At 50.4% G+C, this 16,366-nt stretch overlaps 2 protein-coding genes across 2 annotated transcripts; one reads left to right on the top strand and one right to left on the bottom strand.

Moving 5' to 3' along the window:
• Positions 1–842: 842 nt before the first annotated feature.
• Positions 843–1,955, bottom strand: LPAR5 (lysophosphatidic acid receptor 5; the record flags this gene model as incomplete). The annotated part of the gene is made up of 1 exon (XM_082014205.1): positions 843–1,955. The coding sequence occupies one exon, from the start codon at positions 1,953–1,955 to the stop codon at positions 843–845; it is 1,113 nt and encodes a 370-aa protein (XP_081870331.1).
• A 10,376-nt stretch (positions 1,956–12,331) lies between these two features.
• On the top strand, positions 12,332–15,807 carry LOC309405562 (protein Wnt-4a-like; the record flags this gene model as incomplete). The annotated part of the gene is made up of 5 exons (XM_082000359.1): positions 12,332–12,396; positions 12,752–12,990; positions 13,815–13,946; positions 14,102–14,244; positions 15,115–15,807. 5 exons carry the CDS (start codon positions 12,332–12,334, stop codon positions 15,580–15,582), a joined length of 1,047 nt encoding a protein of 348 aa, XP_081856485.1. The 3' UTR covers positions 15,583–15,807.
• Positions 15,808–16,366: the final 559 nt, after the last annotated feature.

Below are 16,366 nucleotides of genomic sequence, written 5' to 3'. Positions count from 1 at the left end.
CCTGAAATCAATCACCCTATGGCCAAACAATAAGAAAGTGCAAAGCACCAGCATCACTGTGAGCTTCAGAAATAATGACAGTATAGGTATCCTCCTTTTTTCTGGGGCCATTATGAATGCCAGGTGTATTTTTAAGTATGCTAGTGGTTTCCCAAGCCATTTTGCTTTAGGTAAATGTATAGCCATTGTGCTGCATGTGTGTGTGTACAGCTGCACAAGCACATTTGACATACCTCCTACAGATTGTTCTGCTAAGGTCTGTGCCTTGCTGTACATTTAGGAACCTATTTTCTGCAAGGCTACTAAACATTCGGCTCTTCTCCTTGACCCCAACAAGGGTTGCTAAATGCTTCAACTCTTTTGGAAAATTAAGACACTTACTTAGGTGTCCTAAGCTGGATTTAAGACTCAAATTGAAGCACCTACTTAAAAAAACAACCCCAAGGTTTCCCTCAGTCTTTACCACTAAATTCACTCTGTCAGCAGTGAGCACCACATCTGTGCTCTGATTAACCCCAGAACTGCTTCATGTTACAGTGCAGCCAGGAGGTGCTCAGGCAGGATGGACATGCTATAGGGATCTATGCTGACCAGACCTAGACACACTAGCTTTGTTTCAAGTCCTTGTTCCCCACTCTGCTTCCTGTACCAAAAGAGTCAGGTGGGACCATGTCACCAAGACATCTCTGTTTATTCAAAACAACCTTTCATCCTTCAATTTTGTATCATGATATTCACCCACATACAGTCTGCTGTGCTCCCTCAAACAGTTTGCTAAGGTACCCACAGTCTTGCTGTAATTATTGAATGGGTGACTCTGCAATGGTGTGCCCTTTCTGTGGTTATATTTCTGAGTCCTCAATAGGGCCATTCAAAAATACTGCAGTAGGAAGTGATGGCAAAGATTCATTGGGACGGATAAAGTTTTCAGCTGGGGACTGTTTTACTTTTGAGAGAGTATGGTGTTGGGTTGACTTATTCTCCACAATGTGATTCTTAAGCGTCCCTGTATCTGAGTCCCAGGCTTGTCCCCGCCGCAGTTTCTTAAAGGTATTACGGAAACCCTCAGTACTAAAGTAGTAGATCAAGGGGTCCAGTGTGCAGTTCATGCTGGCCAGTAACATTGTCATAATTAACGCTTGGCGCACAGAGTCCTGTGTTTCTTGCTCAACCTTCATCACGCGGGCCTTTATCATCCCGTAAACTGCCAGGGTAGTGTTGTAGGGCACAAAGCAGATGATGAAGATGACCAGATTGACCAAGAGGAGGCGGACAGTCTTCTGCTGTCGCAGGGTCTTTGTCTGGCTGTCCTGGCAGAGCTCCTGAAAGATCCGAATTGAGCAGTATGTCACAGAGCTCAGAGGCAGGAGAAACCCCAAGATTTCAGCCAGGACAACTAGGGGGAAGAGATTGTTCTGCCACATCTTGTCACTAAAGCTTTCAAAGCACAGATAAATGGTCTGGTTCTGTATCTCACAGTGGTTTTGCTTGTGGACTATGGCTGTGGGGATGGAGCCCATGAAGATCACAACCCAGACAAACAGGCAAAGGAGCTTGGCCACCTTGGGACGCCGCAGATGCCGCCAGCGAAGTGGGTGGACAGTGGCAACATAGCGATCCAGGTTGATGCACATGAGGAAGAGGCAGCTACCATACATGTTGATCTGGAAGACAGAGCCAGAGACCTGGCACAGGGTGTTACCAAAGGGCCAGTGGTGGTTTGAGTAGTAGTAGAGTCGCAGTGGCAGAGGGAGTGTGAAGGTGAGGTCACTCACAGCCAGGTTGAACATGTAGATCATCACTACAGACTTCAGGCGCAGGTAGCGGATGAATATCCATAGGGCCATCATGTTCAGCATCAAACCTGTAATGAATATCAGGATATAGCCAGGCAGGAGGACGTGGTGGTTGAAGCTGTAATCCTTGCATGTCTGAGTTGCATTGGAAGCTGACATGCCCAGTGGGGATCAGGGGAGGGTCTTGCTGAAATGGTTGAGCCTGCTGGTGGACTAAGGAGGCACAAAGAAAAGTACTGAGAGAAGTCATTCCCCTCTAAGAAACTATGGGCAGGTCATTTCCCTCATCTGCACCTGGGAGGTAGATGGGCACATCTCTCTTTTGACTGGTGCTGTTTTGGATTGCTGGTCAGTGGTCATCTGGCAGGGATGGTAATGTAGTCAGCCTCTAGTTTAGCAATTCTTCCCAGTGGTTACGAGGATGTTGATGCAATGGAGGGTCATTGCCAGTTGTTGAATGTCAGCACAATCCCTGGTCAGAGTAGAAGACCAAGACAGGAGAGTTTAAGTTACAGGGGAAAATCTCTTGAAAGGTCAAAATCCCACCACGGTGGCTTCTGCTGCAAGAACTCACAAAGAAACCAAAAGACTAAGAAAAATGCACAGTAGAAAAGTGAGTAATTACACGGCAGAAGTACAGAGCACAGAGAAGGTAATTGTTGTACAGAATCATTTATTGCTCAGCCCAAGAAAATGCACATTGCTTTGATCACTGCTGACAGCACATGTATACAAGAAAGGGACAGCACAAGAGCACACAGGGAAAGTAGTCAAGGCAAAGAGAGAGAGAGAGGGGAAGAAAAAGAAGAGAGCAAGCATTTTGAAGGAAAAATGCTGACTGGAAGGAACTTAAAATAAAAACTGCGTAGTATTGTTTTATAATCAGAGAAACAGGACTTTGTACATCCATTGCAGATAAAAAAAATTATCCTACAGTTAGACTTGACTCCACCCTATCTCCTTTTCCTAAGTGAAACAATCCACACAAGCGTGAGTCTCATTTAATTGGAGTCCCTTACATTGCTTACATTCATACAGTTCCTTTGGTCTTCTGTCTTGCATGGGACCAGTTGTGCCTATTTGGATTGCATGTCCTCAGATAATTTTCCTGCATACAACACCATAAAGCATGAAGCAGCCTGTGTCCCACAAACACAGAGCAGCACAGCCAGGTAAGGGAGGACACAATAAAGAAGAGTGGACCATGGGATTCATGTGGACAAACATACCTGTGACTCCAAAGTAGCATGAGGCTGATAACCACTCTAGATACTAATGGCAGCAACTATCCTGCCAAACATTGATCAACTGGAGTGAATCCAGTGGAAGGACACCAAAATGGTCTGGGTGCTGGCACTTGCCCGTGAGAAGGTGCTGAGGGAACTGGTCTTGTTCAGCTGGAGAAGAGAAGGCTCCAGGGGATCTAATACCAGCCTCCCTGTAGTGGGTTTGCGTGGCAAGGTTTTGGTAGCAGGGAGGCTCCAGGGGTGGCTTCTGTGAGAAGCTGCTAGAAGCTTTCCCCATGTCTGATAAAGCCAGTTCTGTCCAGCTCCAAGAGTGACCCACTGCTGGCCAAGGCTGAGCCCATCAGCCATGGTGGTAGCGCCTCTGGGATAAGATATTTAAGAAGGGGAAAAAAACCAGCTGTGCAACAGCAAGCAGAAGAGAAAGGAGTGGGAATACATGAGAGAAACAACTCTGCAGTCACCCAGGTCAGTGCAGAAGGAGGGGCAGGAGGTGCTCCAGGTCTTGGAGCAGAGATTCCACTGTGGCCTGTGGTGAAGACCATGGTGAGGCAGGCTGTCCCTCTGCAGCCCATGGAGGTTAATCATGGAGCAGATCTCCACCTGCAGCCCAGGGAGGACCCCATGCTGGAGCAGGTGGATGCCTGCAGGAGGCTGTGACACCATGGGAAGCCCACACTGGAGCAGTCTGCTCCTGAAGGAAGCACCCCATGGAAAGGACCTATACTAGAGCAGTTTGTGAGGAACTGCAGCCCATGGGAAGTTTGTGGAGGACTGTCTCCCATGGGAGGGACCCCATGCTGGAGCTGGGGAATAGTGTGAGGAAGGAGTGGCAGAAACAACAATGTGGCGAACTGACCGCAACCTGCATTCCCTGTCCCCCTGCACTGCTGGTGGGGAGGAAGTAGAGAATTCGGGAGTAAAGCTGAGCCTGGGTAGAAGGGAGGAGTGGGGGGAAGGTGTTTTAAGATTTGGTTTTATTTCTTATTGTCCTATTTGATTGGTAATAAATTACATTCATTTCCCCTAGTCAAGTCAGTTTTGCCCATGAAAGGTAATTGGTGAGCAATCTCCCTGTCCTTATCTCAACCCACGAGCCTTTCATTATATTTTCTTCCCCCTCTGATTGAAAAGGGGGAGTGATAGAGCAACTTTGGTGGGCACCTGGTATCCATCCAAGGTCAACCCATCACAATCCCCATACCTGCAACGTGGCCACTGGAAGAGGACAGAGTTAGCAGTTCACAGTGAGGCATGGCAGGGGGACAAGAGGCGGTGGGCATAAATTGAAGTAATAGATACTCGAACTGGATACAGGGGAAAATGTTTTCACTGTGAGGACAGTCAGGCATTGCAACAGGTTTCCTAGAGAGGTTGTAGAGTCTTCATCCTTGGAAATTTTCAAGAACAAACTCTGTAAAGTCCAGAGTAACCTCATCTGATCAGAGAGCTGACCCCCCTTTGAAGGCTGGGGTAGAGACTGCCTTAAATAGTCTATGATCCTAAAACTAGACATCTGCTCTCAAAGGTGTCACAGTGGAGTAGGAGTCGAGAAGTATGACACGGTTCCCCACAGCTGTTTGCATGGGTTAGATAGGGACTCCCTCACAGAGCCCGTGTAGAGTGTGATTTACCTCAAAAGGAAAGTAGAATTTTCTGTCTAGAGTAAATCTTTACATAAGGTTGATATTACCATAAGAAGCTACTCAGCAACTTGATGGGCATGACAAAAATGTCAGACCTTCTGGATGGCATTGTGGGGCAAAGCACAGATCTAGAGGGAGGATCTGTTAAAGACAGAAGCAGCACATGCTGACCTCATAGGTAGGAAAAGATTCATTCTGGCAACAATATGTTAAGTAATGAAAGTGGAAGTCTAATACAAGAGAGTAGACAGCTATCAATTTGCCCATCCTTTTGAGCAGGTTGAGCAGGTTGTTGAGCAGGTCCACCACCAACACAGGTTTCTTAGAGGAACTCCTGATGGTTTGTTGAGCTACATCTGAGTGGCTTTCACCCTTTGACAATGATGGATGAAAACTTTCTGTGAAGGCTTGCTTAAGTTTAAGATAATCTAGCAAGACAAGGCAAATGTGCAAAAAAGTTGTTGGTTTCAAGTGAAATTATTAGATCCCTCAAAAAATCTCAAAGGGATATGCCAGCTTTTGCTAGAGCCAAAACCTTGCAATGACTGCAGACTGAACAGACTGGTGAGACCTTCGTTTTGACCAAGACAAAGCGAGTGAGACTGAGACTCTGTGAGAGAACATGACATGCTCTAACACGTGTGCCCAGACCAGCCAGGTGTCAGGTGAAGATGACTTTTCTCCATGGAAAAGCTATTTTTATCAAGAGATATTCAATGAACACCTGTAGAGAATATAATAAGTAAGCATGGTCCATACCATGTGTGATAATCTACAACTATTGTTCTATCTCAAATCGTGGGTGGTGAAGGGATAATGTAAAAACAGTGCAGTCATGTAGTTATGCTGTCTCAGCTTCTCTTCCTGCTTCCAGCATATTGTAGCACAGGGATTTCCGGAGCCAGAGGTGACCTATTTGTACTCAGTAGTCCTTGGGGAACTTTTCTTTCATGATTTTTTCCAGTTGCTTTTTGAGTTGATGTAAAATTTACCATCTACAACATCCAGTGCCAGGAGTGCCAAGGAGTTCCGCAGCTGAGTTGCATTTCAGGTGAAGAACCACTTCCTTGTACTAACTTTTGAATCACCACCTGCTAGATTCAGTTGGTAGTTTTAGTGCTGGAAGAGGCAGTGGAAAAAATATCCCTATTCACCTTCACTTTATTGTTGATGGTTTTGTAAACGTTTACCATATTCCCCCTCAGTAACATTGTTTTTTTTTTTTTTTTTAGGCTAAAGGGTCCTTGTCTTCATAGTTGTTCCTCACAGAGGAGCCATTCTGCCCTTGTTGCCCTTCTCAGCACCTTTCCACTTCTGCTACAGCATTTGTGAGCCCTGTGGTGGGGGGCTCAAAATGTGCACAGTGTTGATGATGTGGCTGCACTGAGCTGAGTAGACATAGATCTTGTTTGTAAGGGGTAATGGTCAATTCAGATTGTTTTTTCTCATCACTTCACTAGGTGAAATTTCAGTTGTTATTTTAAGGCCAGTCACTCGCACTTCTGTTAATCTCTGCAGTGCTTTGCAGCCAACCCTCATCTTTTCTAACTTGAATAATTTTGTGTCTCCAACAGATTTGTTATTTATTATTCATCCCTCATGAATAAGTCAAACAGTCCAAGTCCTAGCACTGGTGTCTAATAACTCCACTGAGAAAACCAACCATCTACCCTCATTCTCTTCTCATTCTATCTTTTAGGCACTTTTTATCCAGGTAGGGACCCTTTCTCTAAATTTCTTTAAGCACTATTGGTGAGACCCCTTTTGAAAACCTTTTGGAAATCCACATGGGCCACTGTTCACATGCTTGTTGACTCCTTCAAAGAAGGACTGTGAGACACAGCATCCCTTTATGAAGCCATGATGACTCTTCCCCAGTAATCAGATGTGACTGCATGCCAATTGATTTTTTCCTTTATTATAGCTTCTACTAATTTGTTCAGCACAGACATCAAGCTCCCTGGTCCGAAATCCCCCAAGAATCTTTTCTCAAATTGTGTCTGCTAGTGAGCCTTTAAAAGCAATTTTAAGCAGATGTTTCTACACCACAGTTAGTCAGGTCTTCCACCCTTCAGTTGTTTTTGAACATCTGGGGTAGAAGCCATGTGGTTTCAGACATTGCTTAGTTCATCTTCCTCCTCCATAACCGCTCCTACCACCATTTTGGCCAGAGATAGTCCTTTGATGAATTTCCTTGTAAAGAGAGTTTCTGCTGTGGAAATCTCTCAGACTTTCCTGCCATGAACACCAGTGCAAGAAATCTGTTTAGATTTTTGCCCACCATCACCTTTTATTTTTTCTAGTGGTCTTTCCTCTCATATTGGCCTTTGAGACACTGAACAGCAGAGTTCTAAACTGGCAGCAAGGACCACTGAGAGCAGAATATAGATTGGAGTTTTTTGAGGGACTTTTTTTTGTGTGTGGGTGGATGGAAACACAGAAGCAAGAATCCACTATGGTGGTGTTTCTAAAGCTAAGGTGATTGATAGTTTCAAATTTGACACAACAGATACTGTAGTCAAGATCTCAGGGACCTGAAATGAGATGTGTATATATATGCATGTCATCTTTGGAAAGACGAAGCTGTGGGAATGGAGTGTTTCTCTGCGGAGCTCTGGAGGTACTGTTTTTACTGTCCCTCACTGAAGAGGAAAAAGATGGCTAAAGCAGGCTGGTAGCAGGGAGACAGAAGAGCTGAAACTGGTTGGATTATCCGTGTTGGTTAATGTCTGAGAGCCACAGGCCATGTTCTTTGTGACTGCCTCTAAAAGACTCATTGCTCTACATGAAAGCTGCCGAGAGGTCTCAAGTCATCAGTTGTGTAAGGAGGCAAGAGGGCTGAATCCTCCTCCTCCTCACGATAAGATGCTGTCTTGAAATCCTGAGGGAACTTTCTGTTTGGTGACTGACCTTATGTGGCCCAGGAGATGGAGGAAACATCTTTTTACCTCTTAGTAAAGATCAATATGAGCCCTTGAAGGCCATCTGCTGGGACCATGGCCTTTTCCCCAGCAGGGACAGAAAAGAGCAATTCAAACTACAGATGCTACCTAGGCAGATACTTCTTTCTGTTTTCAGGTGGAAAATGAATTTGTTGCTAGTATTCCTGCCCTGGGAGGGGAGACTGGGGGAATGACATAGACATGACACACACATGCACACACTATAAGCAACTGCTGCAGGGGAGGAGGAGCTGCAGAAACCAAAAAGAAGGGAAAACACCAGTGAGGGAGGAAGAGGTGCTGGTATAGGTGTGAGATGGGGGCAACATCCACCGCTGTTGCTGTGTGAGGGGAGAGGAGAACATGATGCTGGAGAATGGGCAGACAACCCAAAAAACCCCTTTGGAAACAATGCACTGTCCTCCCCTCCCACACACACCCTCCTGTGACCACCCCACTCAGACGACAGCCCTGTGCCTCCTGCAAGCGCTCAGAGCTGCCCAGGGCCCTGCTGGGTGTGGGGTGCCGGACTGAGATGAGCCAGAGGTCGGGCTCAAGGTGAGCATCTCTTGCCAGAGGCAGCTGCTAGGCAAAGAGGCCCCACAGGACATGCAAAACCTATGGGGACTCTGAGTTTTTTCTTTTGAGGGGGTGGGAAACCCTCGCTGTACTTGCATGCAGGGGCCAGAACAAGCAGGTGTGCCCTGAGATGAGATGCATGCCTGGCGTATCGCTGCCTGATCCTGGGCGTCTTCTCTCCTGTCTCACCAATCGCCACTGCCTCCTCGCACCACAAAAATGACCAAGGAGCACAGTGTGGTGGGACACAGGGTTATGCATGGGGCTGAGAAATTAGTTGGAAAAAGACAGCTAGAAAAATCTTGCTGAGCATGCCACAGGGTCAGTGTTTCTGAGAGTGAATTGTCGTTTAAACCCTGGAGCGCTTTGGGGCTGCCCTGGGGATGCAGACAGAGAAGGCGGCTTTGGGGTACAGAGCAGTGCAGCTGAAAACACAAACTGCTCGAGCTTGCTTAGTAAATCTGAAAGAAAGAGGAAAAAACAAAGAGCTTACAAAGCCTCAAAAAAACCACCCAACTTCGCTTTAGAAGCTAAAGGCATATTTTTTCATAAATGTGGATGCTTTTTACCTGCTGTAGGTGATATTTAAGCACCATTTTTCATCTTTTTTCTAACCAAGAAATTAGATTATTGTGATGATTAGAACTGTGAAGACATTAAAGACTTAGGATGGCTTGTTTTTAAGGAGAGATACATGACATCAAAGCTGAGACCTCTGTATTTAACTCACGAGGTCTGATCACAGTGCTACTGCCTGCTGCCTAGAGGTGTCACACCCTTCATCTCCTGAGAGCCTCATGGAAGAGGACTCCCACTGTGGGTACCTTGGCAAGTAAGCTCTGCAGGCTACCCGTGCTTTTAGTATTACAGGATCCCAAAAGAAACCTGCATTTGAATAAATATGGAGATTTGCCTTGCACCTCTGGGTTCACTAGGCAACTGAAGAGGCGTAGAGGGATCCCCAGTGCCCTGTGGTCAGGTCTGGCAGCACGTCCGCAGCAGCTCACGGGGACCAGTGCCCAGAGCACCCAGACCATCCAGCTCTCCCGGTGTTTCCATCTCGCTTACCTCTTTGCTGGTGAAGAGCCAAGGGTGCATGCAGGCCTGCGGGCTAGTGATCGCTGTCACTGCAGGGGTCTTAATCCAGGCACCAAAACTGCAAGCAGCTTGAATCAAAACAGAACCAGGCAGGCTCTTTGGCTACTTGCTCCTCCAAATCACAGCCGTCCCCTACCGTGCCATGACTGGTTCTACTTCTGTCATGCTGCAGTTCATCTCCCCTCCTTTCTCACTTCCTGATGCAGTTCTGGCTGGCCACAAAGCATGAACTTTGCTATTTAAAGCTGATAAGCTAAAACGTATCCTATGAAAGCAAACGTAATCATGAAAGAAGAAACACCCAGGTGTCCTTGCAACTGAGGAGACCTGCCCTGGATCAATAGTGCCAAATACTTGCTCGTCTTTGCTCTCATGCTAACCCAGCCACCTTCAGGACTGACAGGGGAAAATTAAAACATCCCCTTCCCCAAAATATTGCCAAATAGGAGGTAGAAGTGAAATATGGGAAGTGAGAGCAAAGTCAATTTAATCACTACCTGGCGCAAAGTCTGAGAGTCCTGTCAATCCCACGTGCTAGGGTGCTTTGGGGCAAAGCCCCTGCCCGAAGACCCAGCTGCACACCACTGGCACGTGGCAGGGACCCAAAAAGAACTGAGCTCTGAAGAGGTGGCCGTCAAAGGCATATTTGCCACAGATGTCAGTCCCTGCCGTTAAAGTCTGCAGGAGGCATGATGCTAAGAAAGTGCAAGGGCTGATTTAGCAGGACATCTGCGACCTGGCACTGCCCAGTGTGGCTGGGAAGGGCTCTGCCCTTCTGCAGAGCCCACCTGGCACTCTGTTGCTTCAAGCCCTGTTTCTGCTTTGCCTGTCCCAGCACATCTGGAAGAAGACACGGGTCATGGGGATGCTTCTGACCCACCATCCTTCCTCAGGAGCAGCTGCCTTGAGAAGAAGGTGCCATGCCTGTGGGCTCCTTCTTTCTCTGCAGCCTTTGCCCAGCTCCTCTGCCTGATGGCTGTTGCTGCTGGTGTTTGACTTTCTCACTCCTTGCCTCTCTTGTTATGCCATCACTGCCTCCTCATTCAGGGAGTGACACGCCAAGGGATATATGTTCCTGCTGCTCATAAATCCTTGGAGGGTACAATAGCACCCGAACCACTGATCTCACCCTGCTCGTTTTTAGTGCCTCTCTTTTTTAACCGGACCCCCTTTCTCACTTCCTAGTTGCTGGGATTTTTGTTCTCACAGCTTTTTGTGTCTCTGCAGTTCCTGTCAAGGCTCTGGTACTGATAAAGGCTTGCAGATATAATGGTGGGGGCATTCCTTCTCCCTTTGCAAAAAGAGTCTCTGACACCCTCTGTGGGAACTTCCCCCTCCCCTGCGGCGCTCACCCCCTGCACACATGTGCGCACACATGTGCACACACCTGGCTGAGCCTGGCAGTCCTGGCTTTACCGAGTGTGTCAGAAGAGGAGGACACAGTGGCACTTAGCCTAGCTCGCGAGCCTGCGCTACCCCACAGCTTCCCTCACCCCAGCCAGGTTCACTCACCTCATTAGGTCTTGGTGCATCAGCCCACAAATTCTGTCTCCCCCCGCCCAGGTGGACTCACACCTCTGCCCCTTGCTGTCTCTTGGAGGCTCAGCTTGTTGGGAAGAGCGCAACCCCCGGCATTTCCTCACCGCTGTCTGAGTCGACAGCAGGTAAGACCAGATTACTGGGGTGTGTGTTGGAGGCTACACCCTGATGCTGCAGATCCCAACATGCCTTCCATCCTGGAGTGCTGACTCCAGAAAGCAGGAGCAAGGACCCGACAGAACAAGGGACTTAGGCAGCTGAAAAGGCAAGGAGAGAAGTGGAAAGCGTGCTACAACAGAGGGGCTGCTTAGGTTTGAAAGGATGACTGGTTAACCCCAGTGCTCCTCAGACCTCTTTGTGCAGGGAAAGGTGGAAGAGCACAGCAAAGGGGTTAACCCACATGCAGGGCCATGGTGGAAGAACCACGTCAGGGCCAGAGCAGCCATGTTTCACTTTCTGAATGATTCAGACAGGAAAAACAGAAACCTCCGGGCTGTGTGAGGAGTTTCACCTTCCAGGGCAGTGGGGACAGCTGGCACGTCCCAGGCCTGCTGGGAGAGTGGCAGGCTTTTCTCTCAGGACGTTTCAGCTCCCCAGTCACACAACTCACACTTTCCTGGACTCCCAGGGTCTCTTAGGAAAGAGCTACCCAGTGGGAAGAGGGGCAGCCAACCCATTATGCCCGCTTAGGATAAGGGCAAAGACTGTCCCCTCTTGCCATGGGGAAGAAAATGAGGGGGGTGAAGGAAGACCTGCCAGGGAAAGAGTTAAGAGAGCCAGGGAGCAGCTGGGCTGTGTCTGTTTGCCGTAGCTATGTGGGCTGCAGGGTAGAAAAGAAGAATCTCCACCCTGGAGGATGCAGATGAGGGAGGGTCCTCAAGGATGGAGGCAGTTCTTCCCCTCTCTGCTCCATTGAGCTGTCACCACAAGGAAACTCTTTGGCTCCCCAAAGGGCTTGGTGGCAAAGTGATGATGAGCTGGTGAGTCTAGTGACAGCTGCTTGGTGCTGCCAGGTTTTTCTTGCGTGGAAGGCTCTGTCTATTGCTGACTGGGTCTCAGGCTGCTTCCTGCTGATGAAGTGACTTGACTGTGGAGGAAGACAACCAGATCGTCTGCTGACAGGATGGCAGAGACTGGGGGATCTGACACTGATGCCATGTGAGCTCCCTCCGATGGCTGCCTGCCCCAGAGCCCTAGTTGAGAGCTCTCCCATGATGCTGCCTGAGCCGTAAGTAGGGAACAGCACCAGCGTGGATGCCCTTGCAGGGCCAGCCTTGAAGGTTTTGGTGGGTCACTGGGTCTCTGATGCTGGCAGGCACACCAGGACAGCCCGTAGTCATTGCCCAGGGCAGGGTCTACCTGTGCTTTGCAGTGCTGGGCCGGAGCTGCTGTGAGAGTGACTGTCGGGCAGAGGCAGTGGGAGATCACAGGAGGGGATTCAGGCGGCTGCTGCACCGTGGCTGAAGGTGGAGTTTTGCTGGGGACACATGGAGATGGTGTGGCTGTACGTGGTGCTGATCTCCATGCAGCAAGTCCTTGCTGTGACCTGGCTGTAAGTATGCTTTGCACTTGTACAGTCTGGATTGGAAAGTCACCTGGGGAGGTGCTATCTCCCAAGAAAACAGGCAGATCTGTGAGAAAAGGGTGGAAAAAGGAACCTGGGCAACCCAAAGGCAGCACATTAGAAGGGGCACCTCTGGGAGCATGAAGGGAGAGGGTTGGTGAAGCTGAAGAGGCACAAACCAGGAAGGGGAGCAGGAGTGTCCAATCCCACACAGAGAAGAGGTGGCACATCCCCTTCCCTGCCCCATTTCTGCTCTAAAATAAGGCTATAGAGGGCTAGTCCCCTGCAAGACATGTCCCTGGCTCTAGCCTATCTGTGACTAAATGTCTCCCCTGTCCCACAGGTATCTGGCCAAGCAGCCTTCTCTGCGGGCAGTCCTCCAGGACCCCAGTGGCTGCGAGGGTCTGACAGGGCTGGTAGAAGAGCAGGTCCGCGTTTGCCGACGGCAGGTGGAAGCCATGGATGCGGTGAAGCGAGGCGCGGAGCTGGCTGTCGAGGAGTGCCAGCACCAGTTTCACTCTCGCCGGTGGAACTGCTCCACCCTGCAGGGGCTGCAGGTCTTTGGAAAGGTCACCATCCAAGGTCAGTGACGGGGAGATGGCGCAGGCAGAGTTGGCATGGGGTGCCTTCAGTATGCCCATGGGGTCCCCTTGACAGATCAGCCTTTCCTGGGCTAGTGTGTGAGTGTCAGACTGGGACCAGCCCCAGAGTGGCCAGTGCCTTCCTCCACATACTAACATAGCTGTCAAAACAGAGGCAAACTGAAACAAATTTATGTGCTGTTACAAATACTAATACAAATGCTAAACTTCCTCATTTGGCCAGGCTTGGGTTTTAGGTCTTCTGGACCATGCTGGGTACCAGCTCTGCAGACTGGTAGATCTTCTCCACCAGCCCGCCACCAGCCCAGCCCTTTGGCTCAAATCTTTTGCTCTGAGGCTGCAGTCCCTTTTTGTTGCAGACCAAGAAAAAAGGATCTGCCTATGGCCCCAAAACAGCACCGAACAGATTTTGCATGTGTTTGGATTGGAGGAGCCATACAGGGAGCTATGAGCAGGGTCTCTCTGGCTCCTTAGAGACAAGGCATCAGGGTCCTCCCTGACAAACCTCTCTGCTCAGCCTCCGGCTTCCCCCACCATGGCTCCCCTTTCACTTCCATTGGGGGCTGCTGACTTCTCTCCTACAACGGGACACCTGACCCAGGAACTGAGGGTGCCAAAGGCGAGGGCCTGGAGCCAGAAGCAGCCTGCAGAGCCCTTGCTGGCTCCAGGCCTCAGGAACTGACAGTGATTTCTCCTGAGCAGTCTCCGTCTAAATACATCCTTTCTGCATGCAGTCACAGCCTCTTTCCCCTTGCTGTGTCCCATCAGTGCCTTCCCCCTCCATCATTTCTCACCCTGCTGCAGGCACACGTGAGTCTGCTTTCATCCATGCCATCTCCGCTGCCGGCGTTGCCTTTGCTGTGACTCGTGCCTGCAGCCGTGGGGAGCTGGAGAAATGTGGCTGTGACCGCAAGATCCGAGGAGTCAGCCCTGAAGGTGAAAGAGGAGGCTGGTGGCAGGGAGGGGGTGACAGAGAAGATCCATGGGGGACACCCTCACCAGGGGAGGAGACACCTCTCTTCTCCACAGCCCTCAGCCCTTTGGGGGCTTCTCCTTCTTTATCTCATGGCTGCTTTCCCTCTTTTCCTCAGGTTTCCAATGGTCAGGCTGCTCTGATAACCTGTCCTATGGGATTGCCTTCTCTCAAGCCTTCGTAGACAACCCTGAGAGGAGCCGCAGCGTCTCCTCCAGTCGGGCACTCATGAACCTGCACAACAATGAGGCTGGGCGGAAGGTAAGGGCAGGAACAAGGGCTGGGAAGCAAGCCTGGCTTCAGGGGCTTCTCCCTACCTAGGTTGAGCTCAGTCCAGCTCCCTTACCCTGATGAGCAGTTTGGGGCAGCCACAGCTCCCAGAGCAGGTCTGCGTCCTGCTGCCTTTCCTCAGCCCAGCACTGTGCCGCTCACACTGAGCTGGCTCCTCACTTGCACAGAGGGGGGTCCTGGCCTCCCCTACCCGCCTCTGTGCAGAATCTCCTTTTCCTCACAGAGCCCAGCTGTGATTTACCTTCATTGGCCTTTCCTGCAAAGGAAATTAGTTTCTCCATTCTGCTCTGAAGGGTTTCCCAGCCCCTCCAGTGCCTCTTGAGCAAAGACACCATCCTCTGCAGGGACCACTGTTAGATCTCGTTCCTTGACCATCTCTGGCTCTGGGCAGATCTGTTCCCCTCCCCACAGCCACATGGGTCAGAGCAGGTCCCCATCTCTTCCTGTGCCTCAGGAATTTGTCTTACAGACCCAAGCCAGACTGTTTCCCACATAGTAGGTCCCCTTCTCTCTCATACTGGCCTGGCTTAGAAGAATTTTTTGCTCCCCTTCCCTTCCCTTCCCTTCCCTTCCCTTCCCTTCCCTTCCCTTCCCTTCCCTTCCCTTCCCTTCCCTTCCCTTCCCTTCCCTTCCCTTCCCTTCCCTTCCCTTCCCTTCCCTTCCCTTCCCTTCCCTTCCCTTCCCTTCCCTTCCCTTCCCTTCCCTTCCCTTCCTCTGATACTGCCCTCCAGTCCTGTGGGAGGTGTGGAGGGGAATGGTGGCTGCTGCAGTACCTGCAGGCATGGGAGGTGAAGGGCAGGGTGTCCCAGGTCTGGCTGGCAGCTGCCCCTCACTCCCTAGGCTCTCCTGGCACACATGAAGGTGGAGTGCAAGTGCCATGGTGTGTCGGGCTCCTGCGAGGTGCGTACATGCTGGAAGGTCATGCCTCCCTTCCGCAAGGTTGGCAACATCCTCAAGGAAAAGTTTGAGGGGGCGACAGAAGTTCACTCCAAGCGTGTCGGTTCCCGCAAGCTCCTGGTGCCCAAGAGCTCTCGCTTCAAGCCCTACACAGCTCACGACCTGGTCTACTTGTTGGCCAGCCCAGATTTCTGCGACCGGGACCCCCGGCGTGGGGTCTTCGGCACCTCCGGCCGCCAGTGCAACCGGACATCCCCGGCCATGGATGGCTGTGAGCTCCTGTGCTGTGGCAGGGGCTTCCACACGGCCCAGGCGGAGGTCGTGGAGCGGTGCAGCTGCAAGTTTCGCTGGTGCTGCTCCGTCAAGTGCAAGCAGTGCCGGCACCTGGTGGAAGTGCACAGCTGCCGCTGAGGGGGAGCATGCTGGGGTTGTGGGAGGCTGTTGGGGGACTGCAAGGCAGCCAGGGAAAGGAGAGCCCAGGAAGAGACACAGGGAAGAAGGAGAAGGTGTGGGGGAGATGCACAGGCTGAGAGGGAGTGAAGGATACTTGGGGTTTTGCTGCCCTGCCGGTGAGCAGCCATGGCTCCAGGGGTGCCATCAGCTCCTGTGGGCTTCCCACACAGCACCCTCTCACCAGCCTCATTGGGATTTTTGTGGTTTGAATGATTTTTCCAGATGGAGAGTTGGAGGACACAGGACCAATAAACCCTTAAACTTTAGAAATAAACCAGCTGCAGTGGAAAGCAAAGTGTGTACATCAGCTCCTTCCTCACACGCTGCATTTGGGACCTGGAGAGTACCAGACTCTGCTCCCTCCCGTGGGCTGGGAGGGGACGAGGCCACGCTGGAGTCCTTGTGCTCAGAGGACACATGGGCTGCAGACAGCAAGAGACACCAGGTGGGAGTGGGGACACACCTCAGCCATAAGGGGAGTCACTGAGAGGTATAATAGAGTGGAGGCAGCAGAGAGAAGGGAGATTAGGTTTGTGAGGTGAATGGGCTCTTTATACAAAGACACATCTTGGGAGAACTACTGACTGGTATAGGCCTGCAGGGGAGGGAGGCAAGAGATGGCTGGGGATTTCAGACACGGATACTTGGGCCAGTGGCTTTAAATCCAGGTTCCCAGAGCTGATGCCTTCTCCGACACTCAGCTGCTCCTTTGGCTGGAGAAAATGTTTTCAGGAGTTCTAAC

This window comes from Phaethon aethereus (assembly GCF_964289735.1).
Source record: "Phaethon aethereus genome assembly, chromosome: 1".
Taxonomy (NCBI): domain Eukaryota; kingdom Metazoa; phylum Chordata; class Aves; order Phaethontiformes; family Phaethontidae; genus Phaethon; species Phaethon aethereus.
Note: the sequence above shows the minus strand (reverse complement) of the source record. Positions and strands in the feature narration are given on the sequence as shown.